The sequence below is a fragment of the Perognathus longimembris genome, chromosome 11, assembly GCF_023159225.1.
Source record: "Perognathus longimembris pacificus isolate PPM17 chromosome 11, ASM2315922v1, whole genome shotgun sequence".
NCBI lineage: Eukaryota > Metazoa > Chordata > Mammalia > Rodentia > Heteromyidae > Perognathus > Perognathus longimembris.
In genome coordinates, this window is record NC_063171.1 from 30973796 (window position 1) to 30992972 (window position 19177).

General features: G+C 41.0%; 1 protein-coding gene and 1 pseudogene across 5 annotated transcripts in view; one reads left to right on the forward strand and one right to left on the reverse strand.

Moving 5' to 3' along the window:
* Positions 1-7246: 7246 nt before the first annotated feature.
* On the reverse strand, positions 7247-8879 carry LOC125360144 (annotated as a pseudogene).
* A 4576-nt stretch (positions 8880-13455) lies between these two features.
* Adcy10 (adenylate cyclase 10) overlaps positions 13456-19177 on the forward strand; it is a 68646-nt gene continuing 62924 nt past the window's right edge. For 4 of the 5 annotated variants that reach the window (XM_048356945.1, XM_048356944.1, XM_048356947.1 and 1 more), the window contains exons 1-3: positions 14409-14510; positions 15746-15784; positions 15974-16117. In XM_048356945.1, coding sequence (XP_048212902.1) covers positions 14417-14510; positions 15746-15784; positions 15974-16117 — 277 coding nt within the window. In that variant the 5' untranslated portion in view covers positions 14409-14416. Of the gene's footprint in view, positions 13759-14405; positions 14511-15745; positions 15785-15973; positions 16118-19177 lie in introns of those variants that run through there. The other variant, XM_048356952.1, reaches the window with a different exon arrangement.

The following is a 19177-nucleotide window of genomic DNA, read 5'->3' on the forward strand; positions in this document are numbered from 1 at the left end:
TTGAGAATATTTACATCTGTTTTCAGTTGGATTTTTTAATTCAAGTTTTAGCTGTGTCCCATATTTGTTAATAGTTGTGCTAAATGTAACAGCTAGAAAATTAAAATGTGATTTAAATATTTTGAAAATATGCCAAGCAATAAAAGAAAATAAAAAACATGAAAATATGCCCCCTTTCTAAACACATTTTGCAAGTGTTACATTGTATTAAGGAAACTCAGGCTCAAACTGAGGTTCATATTGGGTTTCAAATTATCATTGGGGTGAAATTGAATAGAAGTATGCACTTGAGTCAGGCACTGGCAGATCACACCTACAATCCTGGCTACTCAGGAGGCCAGTCCAGGTAGAAAGGTCCACCAAGACTCTATCTCCAATTAACCTGCAAAAAAGCTGAGCTAGAGGTGTGGTTCTAGTGGTAAGGACTAGTATTAAGGAAAAAGCCTAAGAGAGCACAAGACTTGAACTCAAGCACCAGCACATACATACACACACACCAAAAAAAAACCAAACATGCACTTGAGGCCAGGAGTGGTGGTGCACATCTGTAATAGTAGGATTCAGGAGATGTGAATCAAGCCACATAGTGAGTCCTGTGTGGAAAAAACATGGATTGAGGGTGTAGATCAATGATAGAGTGCTTGTTTAGCATATGGAAGGCCTTGAGCTTAATTTTAATCTCAAATACCTTAAGAGAAAAAGAACAAACAACCTGAAATGTAAGGAAACAAAAATTTCCCTCACACACACAAAATCTCTGAAATTGGCTGGGTGTCCATGGCTCATGCCTATAATCCTAACTATTCAGGATGCTAGGATTGAGGCTTGAAATCAGCCCTGGCAGAAAAGTCTACAGGGCTTCATCTCCAATTAACGGACAAAAAGCCACCTCAAGCCAGGCATAGATGGCTCACACCTGTAATCCTCACTACTCAGAAGACAGATAGGAGGGTTGAGGTTCAAAGCCAGCCCTAGCAGAAAAGTCCCTGTGAGACTCTTATCTCCAATAAGCTAGTCAAAAAAAAAAAAACTGGAAGAGGCGCTGTGGCTCAAGTGGTAGAATGATAGCCTTGAGCACAAAGAGGCTCAGGGACAGCACTCAGACCCTGAGTTCAAGCTCCAGAATGGGGTGGCATGGGGTGGGGGGGGGGGGAGGGAAGCCAGATCAAGTGGTAGTATGCCAGCTTGTGAGCAGGCAAGCAATCTTTGAAATTAAGTACTTGTCATTTTTATAGTCCTAGCAGAGTCCTAAGCACAACAATAGTCCCCCTTACTAGAGGGGGACTATTCCAAGATCCCCAGTGGATCCTGAAACCACAAATAGTACCAAGCCCTAGCCCTATCCATACAGCCACACCTCTGACAATGTCTACTTTATAAACTAGGTACCTTGAGAGCTTCACTACAGCAATAATAAAACAGTAAACTATAGCACCATACATACTATAATAAAAGTTACCTCTATGCAATCTGTCTCATTTGCCAAAGAGCAAGCAGCATATATAAGTGGATACATTGAACCAATGGATAACTCGTGTTCTAAATAGAGTAGAAGAGGTTGACATGAGCTTTCATTATAGTATTCAGAACTACAATTTAAAAGCTATGACATCTTTATTTCCATAATTGTCCATTAACAATTTCAGATTATGGTTGACCATCAACAGTTCTCCTATATTGACTAAAATTAAGTGCTTGATGGCACTTGTCTTTATGATAATCACGAATCAACAATGGACAAATTTCAGTCACCGTTCTATGGTTGTGTGAAGTGCTTTGAGGGTCATATCAATCTCCCCTAACACTGCCTGCATGTCTAACAAGAGAACCTGAACCTGAGCCAGTCCTAGAAGAGCAGTAGGCCTCACAGAATGGTGGGGGGGAGGGGAGGGTGTGCCAACCAATCAGAAGCATAGTCAGTGCCCATGAAACAATGCACTGGTGAGGGTGTGGCCTGGAAAACGGCTTTTAGACAAAACTGTCATTTTTATGGGTCTGCTATGGACCAACACAGCACTTCTGGTGTCTTCAGAATAATATCCAGATTCCTTTCTTATCTGCATTCCTGAGAGATCTAGCCCCTAATCTAGGCTCTGACTTTTCCTCAGCCTTGAAGAAAGGTATGTTGAAGTAGCAGTCTCAGTAGAAGGAATGGACACAGCGCTAAAAATGAGAGCTGCCGTCTGGTAGGACAGATACTGGACTTCTGAGGAAAGTGGGAAATCCTTGAGCTAGGAGTTGAAGTTCACAATGAGATGTATTTCTTTGTTTTTTTGTCAGTTGATGGGGCTTAAATTCAAGACCTTGGCACTGTCCCTGAGCTCTTTTGTTCAAGGCTAGCACTCTACCACTTTGAACCATAGCTCTTCTTCTGGAGAACTGTCTCTGAGCTCTTTTGCTCAAATCAACCTTATACCACTTTGAACCACAGTGCCACTTCCAGTTTTTGAGTGGTCAATTGGAGATGTGAGTCTGACAGGAACTTTTCTGCTTGGGCTGGCTTCAAATAATGATCCTCAGATCTCAGCCTCCTGAGTAGCTAGGATTACAGGCCTGAGCCACCAGTGCCTGGCACTTACATGCATTTCTATGTGGGTCTTTGAACAGGTTAGAAGCTTAAAAGACTAAATCTTATCCCTTCCTACTATTAGAGATAACTATCTTTCTAGCTTACTCTTTTTATTTGCCTCTCTGCAACCTTCCATGTAATATTTTTTTCATCAGTCACCAAATAGTGCCTACTGCAGGAAGATGCCATCCAGAAGCAGATTAGTCAAGAGCTTTGATCTCTAAACAGGGAGCTTTCAATTCAGATGACAAAATACAAACAAGACTAGAAGCAACCAAGGATGCCCACATAAAAAATAAGCCACATACACTTGAAGGTACTAAACACTAATGGTTCTGAAGAGAAGTTGCCAGGTAAAGTCATTCAGCAAGCTTTTGTGACACTGTACTTGAAGTCAGAGTATCTCCTTTGGTCTTTTTTCAAAACATACTCCATATATGGAAAAGCTGGATATCAGCTGAAATTTATTCGCAAATTGTAGCAGAAATATTTAGAGTGTAAAATGTATGTAACTGTTCAGTGAAGCAATTAGTATAACTCTTAATTTACCTTTAATCTTTTTATTTCAGAAACACTTTCTTGATATATCTTTGGGTCCTCACCTGTTTATTGTTCCACTTGGGAGACTTCATTATTACATGTTTCCATGCTTCCACACTGATAGAGTAGCCAAAGGACTGATAAACACATTGCTCCATCAACATGTATCCAAAATGTGCTAAGTTTAAATACATCTTTTCTCTATATCATAACATCTACCAAAGTGTAAAAAGCATATACAAATGAGATCCTAGCATGGCATATGTGAGGTCTGAGTGCTTTCAGCCATGTGCAGGGTATTAAGGAATACCCTAAGAGGCAGAATGGCAAGCCAGGAGAAAAAAAGTTGGTTCAGTTTCCAAGAGAGGAGAGGGGCCAAACACTGTCAGCAGTGTTACCCATGAATGGAGTTATAAACATGTAAAAGTGATGTATTGCTGATGTTTAGCTATTTGATGTTCTGCAGTTTAGCCATTCCAGGAAGCAGCTGGAGTGATCAGTTTCTCAACAATTTTTGCCAAGGTGATTGTCAGCCTATACAGCCCTTTTCAGGAATATGTTTTCAAAACAGCACGCAAATAAGGTTCTTCTTGAATCCAGAACATTTTCTGCAAAACAAAAGTTTCTGCCAGGTAAAATAGAGTTACCTTACAAAATGGGGTAAGTTAGGATACTTTGAGGTTTGAGGTGGGGCCTCAAAGTAGAAAGAACTCACACTTTCAAGTCCCACAGACCTAGGTTTTCCTGCTGTGCTGATGTCTCTGAGCTTTACTTTCCATCTCTGTAGAACAAGCACCAGGCCTACCTGAGGATTAAATGAAGCAACTTAACGTGAAAAGCCTTAGAAAAGGCATCGTAAATTATCATTACAATGTGATATGTGTTTATGGAAAGTAAATATCTCCAGCACTAATTTTCTAATGTTGCAGAAGTTAAAGCAGAAAGATAGTTCTAAAATAGAATAACCTCTGTTTTCTTACAGATAATCATAAGAAAAATTCCCAGATCTTCCCTTTCCTTCCTTGCTCCCTCCCCCTCTCCCTTCCTTCCATCTTCCCTTCCTCCCTCTTTGCCTCCCTTCCTCCTTCCATGTCTGCCTGCCTGCCTCCCTCCCTCCCTCCCTTCTTTCCTTCCTTCCTTCCTTCCTTCCTTCCTTCCTTCCTTCCTTCCTTCCTTCCTTCCTTCCTTCCTTCCTTCCTTCCTTCCTTCCTTCCTTCCTTCTTTCCTTCCTTCCTTCCTTTTTCTTTCTCCCTGAAATAAATTCTCAGCATATAGCTCAGGCTCACAAGCCTCCTGCCTCAGCCTCCTGAATTCTGGAATTTCAGACATGAACCACCATTCCCCATATTTAAATATTCCTGCCTTTTTAGCCCATGAACAACTCATTTGGTTCTAGTCTCACTACATTTGTCACCTTAATTTCAAAATGCATCTATTTTCCTTGCTTAATCACAACAAAAGAAATCTGTCCAGGTTCTCAAATTACTTTATTTAAAACAACAAAATCTTTGCAATCATTTACCTTTCACTAACTAGGAGAATCACCTCTAACATTGCAGACAGATGGGTTGTGCCATGTTTCTTGGGAAAGCCCAGATGGAATACTCACTTTTATGTTATTCATATTGGTCTCTCAGCATTTGCCAGTCATTGATCCTAGTTGATCCTTTGGTAGAAACAAATTAATTGAATCCACTTTCTATGTAGTGTTAAAGCTTAAGCGAAATGATCTATAATGTTCATGGGAGGAGGGAGGGTATGATATTGTCATGACCGGAAGGTTCATAATATACATACTACAAAATAATTTGAAATTCAAGCTTAACTGGGCAATCTATATGTTTAGTTGCTAAATCTAGCAATCTTACAAGTGCTGGCCAATGGGATCAAAGTCGAGATAGCCAGCAAGCTGGCAGGCAGGGGAGAAAACAAGCACTATGCGTTCTGTTCACTTCTGCGGAGTCTAATCTCTGTTCTGTGGCTATTCATTATATCTCTTGAAGCCTTTGCAGAGTATCTGTGGCTTCAAAAGCATTGTGTTTAAGGCTTGCTTGGTTGTTGTTTTTTTGTTTGTTTTGACAAACTAAATCTTGATACTGCAACATGAGAATTTTCTGGATTTTTTCCCACTCCCTAATACTGGGACTTGAACCCAAGTCTCAAAGCCATCATCCCTAGTCCTTTATATTATTTCTGGAGACAGACTTACTACATGGCCCAGGCTGGCTTCAAATTCATGCTTCTTCTGCCTTAAACTCGCAAGGGCTGGGACTGTAGATATGTGCCAACATACCTAGCTTTTTCTTTTCCCTTAGCTAGACCTAATCCCTCTATATCAAAGACAATGTAAAGAAGGTTTGTTGGCTGCAGGAGCAAATAATCGACTTTGCTTAGAGACCTGTGTCTTCTTCTATTCCACTACTTTCATAATTCAGTCTAAAAATTTGAAGGCAGCTACTATTTCAACATAAATATCATTTTGGGGCTTAATATTTCCAATCTCTTATCTGCCGTGTTTTACGATCAATGAACTTCACAAAAAGTAGGTGGATGGAATCAAATCTTCTGGATCAGATTTGAACACTAAACTCTCATAACTTGCTCTCATACCAGCTTTGGAAAGCTGTTTGGCAAGTTACATCCAAGGCATGGGATGTAACTCAATAATAAAATATATGCCTAGCATGCAGAGCTCTGGATTAGCTCCCCAGATTCAAAAAGAAAGAGATGATATACTGATTTTCTCATTCCTATTAAGACAAGGTCTCACTATATAATAGCCCAAGCTAGCCTTTAATTTGTGACTCTCCTACATCAGCCTCCTAAATGCTAGGATTACAATCAAGTGCCACACTATCCTACTTGGTTTGGAGGCAGGGTCTCAATATGTAGTCCAGGATAGCCTTCAACTTTGTCTTCCTGCTTCAGCCTACTGAGTGTCAGAATTATATGTTCAAATACAACACACACACACACACACACACACACACACACACACAGTTTGAAGAAAAAGATGAATTAAAATTCAATATAAACTAGAAATGATGACATGGGACTATCATTCTAGCAATCAAGGGACTGAGGCAAAGTAATTGTGAGTCTGAGGCCAGCCTGGGGCTACACAGAAATACCCTCTCAAACACACACACACACACATACACACACACATTATATATATATATTCCTATAATCCAGAAATTCCACTTATAGCTATACCTCCAAGAGAAATACTTATGTTTACCAAATGATACATACAAGAATGTTATTGGAAAAATTACTCTTAATAGTTGAAAAATAGAAAGCCCAGAGGTAGAAGGGGTAAATTCCATATAGTATAATCAGGTGGTAGAATACCCTACAGCACTGAAAACAAATATTCATGTATGCACAATAACAAGAGTGTCCATCAATAATGCCTGAAGAAAGAAATCAAAGACATAAATAGTTCATATATGTAAACTAAAAACTGGCTAAGATGACATATGATATAAGAAGTCAGGAGAGAGGTTGCCTTGAGGAAAGAGAGAGGGAAAGTGACAGAGTTGGCATGAGAAAGAGCCTGGAATGGCAGAGAGCACACCTGTAGTCCCTAGCATGCCCACAGAAGCTTTCCTCTTAATTGACACTAGAACATGAGGCTCCAGGATTAAGGCCAGCCTGGGCTACACAGCAATACTCTGACTCAGGGAGGAGGAGGAGGAAGAGGAATGAGAAGGGCTCCTGGAGTTCTGATAATGTCTTCTTCCTTCTCTGAGTGATATTGTTCACTTGGTAATTATCCAAATTGCACCCTTATGATTTGTGCATTTTTCTGTATTTACGTTATGCTTTGACAGCAATTATTAAAATAACATTAATTTCTTAATTTTTAAAATTTATTATTCTTGTTTTGTTTTGTTTTGGCCAGTCCTGGGGTTTGGACTCAGGGCCTGAGCACTGTCCCTGGCTTCTTTTTTGCTCAAGGCTAGCACTCTGCCACTTGAGCCACAGCGCCACTTCTGGCTGCTTTCTGTATATGTGGTGCTGGGGAATTGAACCCAGGGCCTCATGTATACGAGGCAAGCACTCTTGCCACTAGGCCATATCCCCAGCCCAAAATTTATTATTCTTAAAAGTAACAATTTTCAGTAAACCTCATTTTTTAAAGTATAATTTCCATTGTATTTATTTTCCCCCAGAAGACAGCTTTTCTTCACTCTGTAAGTATCCAGCTCCTTACATGGGTTTTGGTGGAGGTGGTGGTGTAGCACCAGCAGGTCTAAATCTGGGTGGGGGTGTTCGGTCTTTCCGGGCTTCACAAGGTCGATTCCTGACCACCTTGCTGTGAATGGCACAACTCACACAGTAATGGAGCTTTTGGGAAGCACATAAGCGTTGAAGACACTTGCTTCTGAAATGTCCCTGACAGCCGCGGCCTCTTCTATGTTCTGAGTGACGAACTTCTTAATGGCCTTGTCCTTGGGCACGCAACGGGAGCAGTTTGTACAACGAATAGGCTGCACATGGCCGCGGCCTTGCCGCGGCTCTTCTTGGCTAGGCTGTTGTTCCTTCTTTTGTGTCATCTTGGAAACGAGGGCCAGAGAGAGAAACCTCTTTTTTTTTTTGGCCAGTCCTAGGCCGTGAACTCAGGGCCTGAGGCACTGTCTCTGGCTTCTTTATTGCTCAAGGCTAGCACTCTGCCACTTGAGCCACAGCGCCACTTCTGGCCATTTTCTGTATATGTGGTGCTGAGGAATCGAACCCAGGGCCTCATATATACGAGGCAAGCACTCTTGCCACTAGGCCATATTCCCAGACCCAAGAAAACTCATTTTTGACAACATATGCTTAAGCATTTTCTTTCTTTAAAAATTTGTGAGGGCTGGGATGTAGCTCAGTGGCAAAGCACTTGCCTAGCAAGTGCAACGTCCTGGGTTCGATTCCCCAGTACCAAAAAAGAAAAAAAGACAAAAAGACAAAAGAAAAATTTGTAAATACAGCACTTTTCATTTATTCTTCTGAAATTCCTTGCTATTTCAGTTGATTAAGATGTGTGTGTAGCCAGGTGCCGGTGGCTCACGCCTGTAATCCTAGCTACTCAGGAAGCTGAGGTCTGAGGATCATGATTCAAAGCCAGCCCAGGCAGAAAAGTTCCTGTCAGACTCAAAAACTGGAAGTGGCACTGTGGTTCAAAGTGGTAGAAGGTTGATTTGAGCAAAAGAGCTCAGAGACAGTTCCCAGGCCCTGAATTCAAGCCCCAAGGCTGACAAAATAAAAGTGTGTGTGTGTGTGTGTGTGTGTGTGTGTGTGTGCGTGCGTGTGTGTTAAGAACATCTAAGCCTGGACTGCAGAGTCAGACACTGTCTGTCTCACTAGGAGAAGGGCAGGGATGGGGATAAGAGTGTCTGGGAGAGGGGTTCCAAGCCAATGTGGGCTACCAATGACACCTTAGTTCAAAAAAATTGAACAGCTATAGATAGACGAAAAATAGAATGTTTGATAGGTTGCTTTAGCAATTTTCAAGTATACATAAGTATTGAACTATAGTTGTCCTGCTGTAAAATAGACCTCTAGAACTTACTCATTCTCATTAAAATGCTGTATTCTGTGGCCAACATCTCATTCTCCCACCTCATTCAGCGCTTGACAACCACTAATATCTTCTCTGCCTCTTTGAATTTGTTATTTTTAGGCTCTACATGTGAGTGGACACCTTGCAGTGTATATCTTTCTGTGCCTAGCTTGTTTTCCTTCACTTAACATGACATTCTCCAGGTTCATTGATGTTCATTGTTGTCTCAAATGATAAAATTTCCTTCTTTTTACAGGCTGACTAGTAACCCGTGCGCACGTGCGTGCGTGTGTGTGTGTGTGTGTGTGTGTGTGTGTGTGTGTGATGTATTACTGTATTTACCACATTTTATTTCATTGGGGCACCTAAGTTGATTTCATAGCTTGGCTGTTTTGAGTACTGCTGAAGAAATACGGGAGTGCTGATCTCTTTCCCATATGCTGATTTCATTTCCTTTGGATATATGCACAGAAGTGGGATAGCTGGACAATATGGCAGCTCTATTTTCAGTTTCTTCAAGAAGCTCCATACTGCTTTCTATAATGCCTGTACTTTCCATTCTATCTTGGTTGAAAATCTCCACTCTTGAATTGACATGGGACTATTCATTTAATATGATTGTTAACCAGCTAATATTAGTTTCCTCATTTCTATGACATTTTACTCAAAAGGGTATGAAAACTTCAGGCAATAAGCCTTGCTAAAGTCAAGCTATAGTTTGAAGCATTTTATGGATTTGCCATTTCAATAATCTTCCAAAAATAAGCCCTATCAAGCAAAAGAGGAAGAGGAGGAAGAAGAGAAGGAAAAGAAGCGGGGAAAGGAGGAGGAGGAAGAAGAAGAGGAGGAGGAGGAGGAGTTAGCTTGGTCTTGGTCAGAATCCAACTGACTTCATTAAATCACTTCTTGCTAAAGGCTCACATATTATCATACATTGCAACACTCTTCTGTTGCACACACAGGATTGTACTTCCCCATTTACTTGAACCCTTCTTGAAAGTAGGCATTTTTGTATAATGGCTTTAGCCACTTCCATAAGGAAAAGTTAAATATGTAACTCCTGCCCAACAAATGAGTCCATTCCATTGCATCCTTTTTCCTCTGGCCTTGGTCATCAGAATGTAGCAGTCTGGCTGTCAGAATGAAATGCAGCAACAGAAGACAGTCTCAGCCAACCTACAATGGCAGGCAATGTGGTCAAGAAGTAAATCTTTGTTATGGTAAGCCATTGAAATTTTAGAGGTTTTTGTTAGTGAAGCACAATCTCTGGATGATCTTACTGATAATGCCATATTCACCAGGCTGCATTTTCTGGAACCACAATGTTACCTTATCTTTTGCAAGTTGGAAGAGCAGATGATTCAGGAAATATGCCAGGTGGCATGCCCAGAGGGCCTACTAGTCACCCCATATGCACAGGGAATGCAAACCTTTCTGCTTAGCAAGCCCCAAGGAAGTCATAAATGATTCCATCCTGCTGAATTGTGTATTTTTTTTGTTTGCTTTTTTGGTACTGGGGATCAAACCCAGGATGTTGCACTGGCTAGGCAAGCGCTTTGCCACTGAGCTACATCCCAGCCCTATCCTGCTGAATTGTGAAAGGCATAGATGAGACCCTTATTTGGCCAGGAAATGCTGTGCTTTGCATCTTTTATGGACACTGTGTGTCCATGTGATTATGGTAGTGGAACTTAACCTCTTCACATCATCTAAGAGAAACAGCCTGTCTCACTGTCTGTTGATGTATGCCTAACAAACACTGCAGTGCTTAAACTACATTCAGAAAATTAGAAAAAAGAAATTTAGAAGACCACTTGACATTTTCTAGCCCATCCCTTGCTCTCTATTATTAGTTGAGAGTAATGATTACTATTTAAGATCAAATTTGTCAGTTTTTATGTTTATGAATGTAAGTTGTTTGAAACTGGATATCATTGAGTGTTAAGTCAAACTCTGGTGGCTCATGCTGAGATTATAAGGGTGAGATTGGGAGGATCATTTGAGGCCAGACTGGACAGAAAAGTTCCTGAATTCCTTCTTAACTGATATCTGGTTGTAATGGATCATGCCTATTACTCTAGCAATGATAGAAGTCTAAAATAAGCAGATCTCAGCCCATGAGTGTGCCCAAGCAAGAAGCAAGTCCCTATCTCTAAAATAACCAACACAAAAAGGGGCTGGAGGAGCTTCTCAGGGTAAGTATGTACCTGGCAAGAAAAAGGTCCTGAGTTCAAACCTCAGTGTTGCCAGTAAATAAAGAAATAAGCAAAATGTCTGGATACTTTATTCAATTTTTTTGCCTATATATACATATATATACATACATATACATACATATATACATATGTATATATACACATATATGTATATACATATACATACACACACACACACACACACACACACATATATACACAGTCCTGGGGCTTGAACTCAGAGCCTGAACACTGTCCCTGGCTTTTTGCTCAAGGCTAGCACTCTACTACTTGAGCCACAGGGCCACTTCTGGCCTTTTCTATATATGTGGTGCTGAAGAATCGAACCCAGGGCTTCTTCATGTATAGGAGGCAAGCACTCTACCACTAGGCCATATTCCCAGCCCCTTGCCCATATTTTTATACTTTTTAATTCTCCATGGTAGGCCAGCCACTGGTGACTCACACCTGTAATTCTAGCTATTCAGGTGGCTAAGAATCTGAGGGTCAAGGTTTAAAGCCAGCCTTGGCAAGAAGGTCTGTAAGACTCTTATTTCCAATTAATCACCAGAAAACTGGAAGTGGCACTGTGACAAATGCTAGAGCACTGGCCTTGAGCTGAAGAGCTCAAGGACAGTGCCAGGCTCAGAGTTCAAGCCCCATAACTGACAAAACTAATAATTCTCCATGGTGGAGAAGACAGAGCGTTGATGAGGACATTGTAAGTTTTGTCCTTTTACCCTCTTGCATTAATTTCTGTGATCTCAATAAAGTTGAAATTATCCTCTAGGCTTAATTTCATTTTCATTCTTTTTTTACTCCCAGGCCTTAGGCATGCTATGCACATATACCTGCTATACCACCTCCCCCCCCCACCAGATATCTTTATGAAAGTTATCTAGTTTTAACCCTGTAGTACTTGGTTTTTATTTTTACACGTTTCTATTCATTTCTGTACATTTTCAAGTTTGTCGTGTTTTCTGCCCCCCCCCCCCCCCTTTTCATCTCTTTTGCCATGAGTCATGGGGAATAGGGTTAGCAGCTTAGGCTCCTTACTGTTGGTTCACATAAAGTATCTTGCTTTGGATGGAGACAGCTGGCCTTCAGGTAAACTCAGGTTCTTTGTCTTTGACTTACTTTATTTTCAGATCATTTTCCTTCATAAGTTTTAGGCGTTATCTTGGCTGTTAAGAGTACTCAATATTGCTCAATTAGCACAATAATTTTCCTGTCAAGAATCCTTCCTTTAACTTGCTTATTCATAACAATTCCAACAGGATAACATTATAGACTTTCCCACTTTAGCCTTGGTAACACTTGTGAGGCATTTGAATACTACCCATTCCCTTGATGGCTACTATATCGCTCTTCTTGTAGAGTCTCCCATGTGTGACCTAAGGAACAACTCGACGTTTTCTAACAGGCCTAGAGTATGTATAATGAATACCCCTCTTCTTTCCCATTCTGGAAAATTACTTGAAAAACAAACAGTTCCAGTAAGGGTTCACTGATTTTTTTAAATGCTTTTCTTCAGTCTAAGGAATATAAATGACCACATTACTTTTTTTTCTTTTAATATTCATGTGTCCTAATATGACCTATATCTGGTTGAAATGAGCAATTTCTCCCTGCTGACCAGAACCAAAAATAACAGAGATGTGCGTGTGTGTGTGTAACTTTTTCTTTGTACTACCTATTGCAGAAATTTGGCTTGCTCTGAAGAAGCTAGCAGTGTTACCACATTTAGACGTGAACAGTTAATTATCCCCAGTTACTAAAGGAGTACCTTAGGTAACCCTCCTTTTCTCAGAACTAACTGGGAAACAAACTGAAATTTCAACATTTCCTTCCACTTATAGCTTAAGGCCTAACTTTCCTACTTTATACACATGCATCGTCACACCTCTCCTTACACACTTTATTCAATTATCTCCCTCGAGTTAACATTAAACCTTAAAATACTTGATGTCTTATATATAGATAGTCTAATATACATCTATAAATACATACAAATATTCACACCCATAAATTCATATCTACACTTTAATTTTTTTCAAAATTTTATTATCAAACTGATGTACAGAGAGGTTACAGTTTCATATGTTAGGCATTGGATACATGTCTTGTACTGTTTGTTACCTTGTCCCTCATACCCCCCTCCCTCCTCCCCCTTACCCTTTCCCCCCCTGAGGTGTTCAGTTCACTTACACCAAACAGTTTTGCAAGTATTGCTTTTGTAGTTGTTTGTCTTTTTTTACCCTGTCTACACTTTAATTTTTAAGAAAGAAAAGAGATGAAATATTAAGAGGGGGCAGGGAACAAGGATATTGGAAGATAGGAGGGAAAGGAGTCTGGCCTAAGTGGACAGAGCTGCTGGCCTGCTGCCACAGCAGGACTTGCAGTGAGGGCTTACCGGGAACTTTATGGAAATGCACTAGCCCATTACGTGTCCGTGGTAATGGTGCTCATTTTGAAATGGTTGCCCAGGGCTGGAGGGTCCCTCTGGAAGGGTTATTTCCCCTCTGTATAGAAATACTATCTTTTTTAAGTGTTATACACTTTCTCTCACATTATCACTATTCAGTCACTTCAATAAGCAACTCACAAGTTAAAACAGTCAATGGGGCAAAAAGAAAGAGGAAAGTGGGCAAACAAATACGTTATACTTTTTCCTTTCCCATCTTTTGTTTCTAGAAGACCTATTTGGGAACTGTTTTCTGTCACTTAAAAGAAATCCCGAACATTTTCCTTGAATATGAGCTCTCAACAAGAAGAATTAGAGGACCGGGCCATCGTCAGAATAGCAGCTCATTTACCAGACCTCATTGTCTATGGAGATTTTACCCCAGAGCGACCCTCAGTGAAATATTTTGATGGAGTCCTGATGTTCGTTGATATTTCAGGCAAGTGCAAAAGAGATGTATGTTTAACATGAGCAAGCAGCAGGCTGGTACAAGAATTCACATGCAGAACTGGACTGCAGAGTCGGGATGCCCTTTCCAAGCTCTACTGAGAACACAGGCTCTCTCCTGTCTCTCCCTGTCTCTTGTCTCCCTGTCTCCCTGTCTCTCCTGTCTCTCCTGTCTCTTCCAGGCATAGGCTTTTCTTTCAAGATGCCCAAGTCACACACTGGGAACTTCAGGCTTCCATGTCCTTTTAGTTCATGGCTTCATCTCCCAAGCTCCACACCTGTTCCCAACAAAACTTACCTCAGGAACTGACCTCCCCAGATTGTTACATCTCAACAGTAAACTTGCCATCTTTTAGAAAAGCTTGATGTTTGTGTGTTTTTATTATCCTAACAATGAAGCTTTCTATTCCTAGTGGAATTTCAGTTATCACTACATAAGTTGAGAATCTGGAGGGATTTCCTACTCCCTAAAATAATAAACACAGATAGACTGTCTTTTTAACACATGATCAACCACACAAAACATCAAGAAATTATGATGGTGCTTAAAATCCCACTGCTCTCCAAGATAACCTTCTCTGGCTCCAGAGAAGGTGACTCCTCCAAAGCAATCAAAAGCCAGCTGCCCATTTATTGCAGGTTTTACTGCAATGACAGAGAAGTTCAGCACAGCCATGTACATGGACCGAGGGGCTGAGCAGTTAGTAGAGATCCTCAACTACTACATAAGTGCGATAGTGGAGAGTAAGTATTTCCCTAGGTTTCTGGATTAAGATTTTTTCCATTCATTAGTTTTTCAGTTTTTTTCATTGCCTTTTCTGTGTGTGTGTGTGTGTGTGTGTGTGTGTGTGTGTGTGTTGCTTATACCCAACGATAACTGCTTAGCACTCTTCATATTCCCCAGAAAATAGGTATACAACCACTGGGTTTCAAAATATGTCATAATACAAGTGAAGGAATATGAGCAAATCTCATGCATATAAACTACTTGAGGAAAAGAGTGTTTTGTAATAAAGAGTTGAAATACAGACTGCCTTAAAAGCTGTACTCAATATATTAAAATATTTTAAGAGATAGCATCCTCCAGACAACCCAAACATAGTCATTAAGAGATGGCTATCTGCATAGATAAGAATGATTTATAATTAGAATATCAGTCATTTGTCTCTAATGATGGATTCTGGAGCCCTTTCAGCTGAGTGGAAAAAAACTAGCCCCCTTTCAACCTCTGTCTGCCATTTGTTTATACTATTAATATGAACTCTTCATAAAGAAAATGATTTACTCTGCTAAGGTGAACTCTAGGCTTACTGCTTTATCAGGATTTATATTCCCTACTAATTTCTTATCATTTACTTACAAGACAAAGTTTAATGTCCCATAAAAGCAGAAACTATGTCTAATCCGTCTTCATATCACACTTGGCGCAATAGGTACTCGACAGGTTTGTGATAACTTGTGCCTGAGAGGAAGAAACTCCACTTATGGCTTGGGTGCTGTTCAGTGAAAGAGCATTTGCCTAACATGCATGAGGACTTCTGTTCATCCTTACTATTGAAGTCAAACAAAAAAATGTCCATTTTTACTAGAGAGTGTAAAATTTTTAAATGCAAGCTTATACTAAACAAAGCCCCAATTGATAATTGTTTTGATTTCCTCATTTCTGGAACCGCATGTCCTGCCACTCAGCCACCTATCCACTCAAGTCCCAGGATACTAAAAGTTTTCTAATATTATTGGAGGAGGGCAGCTGTCCTTGGGCCTCTTGGGAAACCACATCACCTGTCTCCTGTCCTTTCCCATTCACAGAAATGGTGGCGTATCCTCATTCTGTAGTTGAATGGATTTAAAGAGTATTAGTGTATTTTGTGAATTGCTGTTCTCCTGACCCTTTTCTGATGAGGAATGAGTTCTTTTTGATTAGCTTTAAGGAAATCAAGAGCTTGATTTAACTTTTTTTCCCCCTTTTTATTCCTCAGAAGTGTTGATTTTTGGAGGAGACATCCTAAAATTTGCAGGTATGGAGACTGAGTGGGGCAAAGCAGGAAAGAAGCATTGAGGAGCCTCCGCCAGAGGAGGCATCTCAGAGAAAGTTGTGATCAGGGGCTGTGTTGAGTCATGTGGTAGAGTCAGCTCTCCAGAGCTCATTCAAAATGCACTGATCTCCAGGGTGGATCCAAAGTCCCAAGTGTGTGTGTCTCTTAAAGGTGATGCACTCCTAGCCCTGTGGAAAGTAGAGCGAAAGCAACTGAAAAACATCATCACTGTGGTGATTAAATGCAGCCTGGAGATCCACGGGTTGTTTGAGGCCAAGGAGGTTGAAGAAGGATTAGACATCCGAGTCAAGATAGGTAAGTGTTTGTGAAGGAATAGATGCTATAGGAGTTAGGGTGTAAGCTTCACTCCTGGCTAACACCGTTCCCAAAGACAAATCAGGAGAAAGTGATGGCTAGATCTTACCATCATGCCCTGAACTTCAGAATTTGGCTGACCAGAATGTGAATTTTAACTTCCTATTTACCAGTTTAAAGAATTGAAGCTGATGGCCTGGGGGGCCTGGCCCACTGAGGCTGCATGGCCACAGGCTAAGTCCCGCCCCCGCCCATCCACTGGCTTCCCCTCTGCCTACTACCTGCATGTTGCCTTGCCATTTTTTTTTTTCCTTTTAACTTCTTGCAGAGCTAGCCCAGGTTTGGAGTCTGTTGGAACTGGCCTTTGACAATTGTGGATAGTGGAGTGTGTGTGCTGTCCTGTTTTGTGATGAAGGGGGGTGGGGTGGGGCGGGGGGTACCGACGTCCAGGAAGCCTGCCATCCTCAGAATGAGGACCCAAGGGATAGGAGGGGCTCCGCGTTGGTGACCACCACCGTTACCCAGCCATGTTCTCCATCCAGTTTGGTGGCTTCCAGGAGGCCACAGCCCTGTGGGGGGCGGGGGGTGTGGGGGGGAGCTCTCTCTCCCTGGAAAGTGGACCTGTGCTTGCGATTTCGGGCCTCATACCTTGTGTAGTAAAAAGGATTTAGGTGGTTTGTTTCTGATGTTTTTGAGGTTCTGTTTCGTATTTTTTGTTTCTCTTTGCTTTTCTTTTGGCCTTCCCTCTCTTTGTCTCTTCATGTAGACCAGGTGTTTGAAAGGGCAGACGATGGCTAAAGGTGTACTGTGCAGCTTGTTGACATGTGATTATAGGAGAAACTGATACCTCGGGTGGGAAATGGAATTGTGGGTTCACCCTTCCCTCCAGTTCAGAACCTGTTGTTTCTCCTTTCAAATATGTGATTGTACTAGCTCTTTCCATATGAAAGAGCTCCTCCTTATTTAAATAAAAAATTTAAAAAAAAGAATTGAAGCTGATCATCAGATCTACATAATGAACAATTAGTTCATACAATATTTAGCACATAAAGCCACTGGACAGCATTTTTTTTTTTACTATTATTGCTGTTGTATTGTGCCGGTAATGGGGCTTGAACTCAGGGCCTTGTGCTCTCTTTTGGTTTTTTGTTCTCAAGAGTGGTGCTCTATTACTTGATCCATGTCTTCTGTTTGTATGATGGCTGTTATTATTACATCTTTCAACTGGGCAACATTACGTAGCATTAGCATTACAGCAATGAGTAGCCTTACAACAGAGAGGGGTTTGTCATTACTTGAATTCCCTTATGATATCTCCCCCTTTGTAAGAATGGGCAAGAAAAGCTTTGCAGATAAGCCTGAAACTCAGCTCTAGTTTTGCTTTATTTTATTTTTTGCCAGTCTTGGGGCTTGGACTCAGGGCCTGAGCATTGTCCCTGGATTCCTTTATGTTCAAAGCTAGCACTCTACCACTTGAGCCACAGCGCCACTTCTGGCTTTTTCTGTTTATGTGGTGCTGAGGAATTGAACCCAGGGCTTCAAGCATGCATGGCAAGCACTCTACCACTAAGCCACATTCCCAGCCCCTCAGCTCTAGTTTTATATAAGACTTGTTAAGATCATACATATAATACCTTAACATCTGAATTTCCTCACTGCATTGAGCACATGCATACATTGTGTCATTTTTGTTTGTTCTATTTTTGTTTTTGCTTTTGTTTTTGCTTTAAGGCAGGGTCTTGCTATGTATCATAGGCTGGCATTAAATTTGCTGTGTTAGTCTAAGCTGGTCTTGAACTTTTGATCTTCCTGTCTCTGCTTCCCTAGTACTCTGATGAGAGGCATGCCTCCACCATGCCTGGCTACTAAGTCATTTTTATTTCACCCAGGTCTTGAGGTATGGGCATCATTGCTCTGGTGAGGAATGATTCTAAAAGGTGTTAATGAGAGGTAACCACCAGAGCTATGGTTGGTGCTGTTGGCTGTAGCTTCTGCCTACTTAAATTCCATGAAACTTTATAAAGTCTCAAGTGCAGAGTTGAGATCATCAGAGGTTATCTAGTTCACTGTTTCTCAACCTTCTTTCATCTTTGCCCTCTTTTTCTGTTTTTCAAAATTCCCACATAAGTTACATATGCTGTTGAAAAATCAGCCATTATAATAAATATTTACTCCAAGTTAACATCTAAAGAGGCTGATGTAACATCATATTCAATAGAACATGATGATAACTCAAACCTTCATGTGTCAAGTGGCTGGTATAGAGCGGTTGGTTCCAGCATCTTTCTCCTAGTAAATCTCACAAAGCCTCTGTGTTCTTCAGATGGAAATCAGCACACCAGAGAGAAAAGACAGAAAACAAACTTGGAATTTATTAGTTTGGGTCACTTAAATATACAAAGCTGGGTGCCAGTGGCTCACACCATCCTAGTTACTCAGGAGGTTGAGAACAGAGGATTGTGGTTCAAAGCCAGTCCAGGCAAAAAAGTGCCTGTTAGACGCTTATCTCCAATAAACTACTAAAAAATAAAAATAAGCAGGAAGTGGCACTGTGGCTCAAGTGATAGAGTGTTAGCCTTGAGCACAAGAAGGCTCAGGGACAGCACCCAGGCTCTGAGTTCAAGCCCTAGTACTGGCAGAAAGAAAGAAGAAAGAAAGAAAGAAAGAAAGAAAGAAAGAAGAAGAAAGAAAGAAAGAAAGAAAGAAAGAAAGAAAGAAAGAAAGAAAGAAAGGAAGGAAGGAAGGAAGGAAGGAAGGAAGGAAGGAAGGAAGGAAGGGAGAGAGAGAGAAAAAGAAAGAAAGAAAGAAGGAGGGAGGGAGGGAGGGAGGGGGAGGAGGCGGGGAGGGGGAGGAAGGAAGGAAGGAAATGTATGGGTATATATTTCATGTCCATATCCTATTTTACAGTATCTGTCTTGCTCAGCCTTATCTCAACTGAAAAACTGTGAGAGGAAAAACCATTGTTGGTTGACATGGGATTGCCGAACACCTACTTTATTTCCCTTAGCCTTTGACTGTTGACTAAAATTAGAAATAAATGGGTTTTTTTAGTTGAAGTTT